Raw genomic sequence first — 4097 nt, 5'->3', positions numbered from 1 at the left:
CAACATTTAATGAAGCTCAATCTTCCATAAATACTTTATATGTCATGTATAATTGAAATTTTTTACTAATATAATAAATAATAAATGAATATTGTGTTATAAACAGAAATTTGAGTGTATTTAATCATTATTAACTTGTGTCTTTAGCGGCCACTAGTTTTGTTTTTTTGTTTTTTTTTTTTTTTTTGAAAAGCAAATTATCTATTAGAATGAAGTATGTACAGGGTAGTGAGGTAGCCGAAATAGCTACCACCACCGGACACGAGAGTTACAATACAAGATACACGAGGAAACTAAAATACACGATACAAAAAATCATTACTACAAATGCCTATGCTATTCAACCCGGGTCAAAGTTAGGATCTAATGCGTTTGGTCTCGTGAACCATTGTTGCCAAGACGGAAAGGGTTTTCTCGAACGATTTTGAATCCACTCGAATGATTTCACTTGAATTTCGTAAATGATCTTCGGAGGCGCCCAAGAATCATTTTTGAAGACCTTGAGGTTTCTATTTTTCCAAATCAAGTAACATGTTACCCACACAACCGCTTGCCAAACTTTCCACTTAGTTGAGTTCAGTGTTGGAAAGCTCGAACCCTTGATCAATTCTTCAAAAGTGGCCCCCGAAGGGAGGGAAAGATTCCACCATTTAAGGATACCAATCCATACATCTTTAGCGGATTTGCATGAGTAAATGGCGTGATCTACCGATTCAACCACATCATTACATAAGGGGCATAATAATGTGTCTAGATCGATCCCCCTCCGATCAAGTTCCACTCTCACCGCGATTCTTTTCCTAAGAACTCTCCAAACGAAGATTCCAACTTTTAATGGAACAAGGTTATTCTTGATAGTCTCCGTAGGATTAGACTCTCTTGAAATTAACTTGTCATCTATTGTTTTGGCCATTGATTTTGTAACAAACGATCCACTTTTATCACCCGAAAATTTCCACTTGTTTGCGCCACTCCCTGATATCGAAACTGTTTTGATGATGTCTATCATGTTATTGATTTCCCCGTGTAACCTGCCTGTAAGAACTCGTGACCAATCCCAATTGAAGCTCCACGTGTTATTATCGAATGAAATTCTGCTCCGGACGTCTATTGATGGTTGCTTTTCAAGTCGAAACAAACAGTGGAATGTGTCTTTGAGAGGCCCAATCGAAGCCCACTGATCGAGCCAGAATCTGATGTCCCTGCCGTCGTCTATCTGCCTTACGAATAATTCTTTCGCGTTAATGCCGAGATTAGCTAAGTCGTCTCCAACTTTGATGATATTCCGCCATACAGTGTTCTGCTTAATGAAGTGATTAACACGATTAGCACCCAACCCCCCATCCCACCCATAAATGCTTTAATCGTTTTAACCCATAATGAATCGGGTTCGGTATAAAAGCGCCACCACCATTTGATAAGTAGTGACCAATTTTTTGCTTTAAGACTCCCAATGTTCAACCCGCCCTCTTTGTATGGTAGGAGAATTGTGTCCCATTTGACCCAAGAAAGTTTATTTTCAACCCCCGACCCGCCCCAAAAAAATTTACGTCTCATACCTTCAAGGAGATTGATGATGCAAGATGGAGCGCGAAACAACGAGAAGAAGTATAGAGGGAGACTATTGACCACCGCCTTTAAGAGTGTTAACCTACCACCGAATGACATCATTCTTGCATTCCAATCCGACAAGCGTTTCCTAAATTTATCGATAACGGGTTTCCATGCTTCTTTTTTGTGAAACCTTTCACCAATCGGCATCCCTAAGTAGGTGAAGGGAAGAGAATCCGGGATACACCCCAATTTACGAGCCATAAGTTCTAACTCCTCTCGAGCTATTCCGATACCATATAGGTGACTTTTTTGCATATTTATTTTAAGTCCCGACACCTTTTCATAGCATTCGAGAGTTTTATGGACATTGGAGATGTTTCTTTTATTCCAATCTCCAAAAAATATTGTATCATCCGCGAATTGAAGATGTGAAATGTTTATTTTGTCCCGTCCAATTTCAACCCCCCTTATGATCTTCTTTGAAATCGCAATTTTTGCTAGAATATTCAAACCTTCGCTAGCAATGATGAAGAGATAAGGTGATAGGGGGTCTCCTTGACGAATCCCTCTTTGAAGTCGAAATTCCTTTGTTGGTGATCCATTAACGAGGACCGAAATGGACGCGGATTTAAAGCAAGAATCCATCCATTTTAGCCATTTAGGTCCGAAACCCATCTTATTCATGGTGTCGAAAAGAAAGCTCCATCGAACACTATCAAATGCCTTTTCAAAATCCGCTTTAAATATGAAGCAATTCGCTTTATTATTCTTGACTTCCCCCACCAATTCATTAGCAATTAAGATGCTATCAAGGATCGATCTTCCTTGAATGAAGGCACTTTGTTCGTTACCTACAAGCTTGTCAATCACGATTCGAATCCTATTTGCTAGTAATTTTGACAGTATTTTGTAATAGCTCCCAATGAGGCTTATTGGCCTATAATCACGCAAAGAGATCGGGTCGTTTTTCTTCGGGATTAATGCAATAAACGAAGCGTTACAGCCTGATGTGATATCACCACTACTCCAAAACCATTGAATCGCTTTCATCAATTCTTCGTTGATCACATCCCAATATTTATGATAAAAGTAGAAATTGAATCCATCGGGACCGGGTGCCTTCGAAGCGTCACAATCTTTGATAGCTAGCCAAACTTCGTTTTCACTAAAAGGTAGTTCAAGAGACGATGCATCTTCTTGAGAGATTTTCGAAGTTTCGAACCCTTCAAAATCAAAATGGCTAACATTCGGGTCTTCATAAAAGGATTTGAAGAATCTAAAGACTTCATTTTTTATGTCATCCGGATTTTCTTGCCATACACCGTCTATATGCAAACCACGAATGTTGTTTTTGTTGTTCTTTCTTCTAATAATCGAATGGAAGTATCTCGAATTCTCGTCTCCATCAACCGCCCATTTGGAACGAGATTTTTGTTTTAACATGTTGCGTTTAATTCGGTCCTTTTCAACCCACATGTTTCGACAGTTTAACCATTCACCACGATCGGAGTCCGTAAGGTTTCTTTTCTCTGCCTCGATATCCCAAAGGTTACATATATCATTCAGCTGTTTTAATTCAGAATCTAACTTACCGAAGTTGTTGCTGCTCCAGATCTTGAGTCTAGACTTAACGTTTTTAAGTTTGATTCTAAAAGCTGTGTCTGGTCTGCAGACGTCAATAGGTTGATTCCAGGTCTGGGCAATAATTTGGGTCGATTCTTCAGATTCGATCCAGGCATTGAACACTCGTGTGGGCTTGGGCCCGAAGTCAGACAATCCATTCTTAAGAATCAATGGGGTGTGATCGGATAGGTTCATGTCTAAAGCATGAACAAACAAATCATTCCATAACGTGACAAATTTATCACAGACAAGAAAATGATCTAACTTACTGAAACGCAACCCATCATCGCTAATTCTTGTGAACCTTCTGCCCGCTAATGGGATTTCGATCAGGCCATTATTGGTGATGAAATTGTTAAATCTAGCTGCACGATTGGGTATGAAGTTTGTGTTTTCCCTTTCGTTAACATTCCTAACCTCATTAAAATCACCACAGAATACCCACGCAACATTATTATACGCCAAAAGCACCTCTAAGCTATCCCAAAATCGCATTTTTTTCGTATCACAATGGGGGCCGTAGACATTAACAATCACAATTTCGGAATCATAATTGGAAAGTTTACCTTTGATTGCAACGAAGAATTCACCTTCCACCGCACTATCTACTCGAAAGATGCTATCATCCCAAAACAATAAAAGGCCTCCAGATCTCCCGTTGATTTCTTTGACTGCATACTTCGCGTGTTGACAGCCCCAAACGTTTTCAATCCAAATGTCACTGAACTTCTTTCGTTTAGTTTCCTGCACGGCAGCAATTATGGGATTGGAATCACGAATTAGTTGACTGAACCATCCTCGTTTCCCCTCTTGATTAAAACCTCGAATGTTTACGGATAGTATCTTCATTGATTACTTCAGAAGACACGAACACGAGTGGGTGGCTGGTTGATTTAGCCTTCATGTTCTGTGTTGAACCC

At 39.6% G+C, this 4097-nt stretch overlaps 1 protein-coding gene across 1 annotated transcript; it reads right to left on the bottom strand.

Annotated features, from left to right (window-relative positions):
• Nucleotides 1-340: 340 nt before the first annotated feature.
• On the bottom strand, nt 341-1009 carry LOC139842634 (uncharacterized). Its single transcript, XM_071832753.1, has one exon. The coding sequence runs from the start codon at nt 1007-1009 to the stop codon at nt 341-343; it is 669 nt and encodes a 222-aa protein (XP_071688854.1).
• Nucleotides 1010-4097: the final 3088 nt, after the last annotated feature.

The sequence above is a fragment of the Rutidosis leptorrhynchoides genome, chromosome 4 (genome assembly GCF_046630445.1).
Source record: "Rutidosis leptorrhynchoides isolate AG116_Rl617_1_P2 chromosome 4, CSIRO_AGI_Rlap_v1, whole genome shotgun sequence".
Lineage (NCBI taxonomy): Eukaryota > Viridiplantae > Streptophyta > Magnoliopsida > Asterales > Asteraceae > Rutidosis > Rutidosis leptorrhynchoides.
This window is presented reverse-complemented; position numbering and strand designations above follow the sequence as displayed.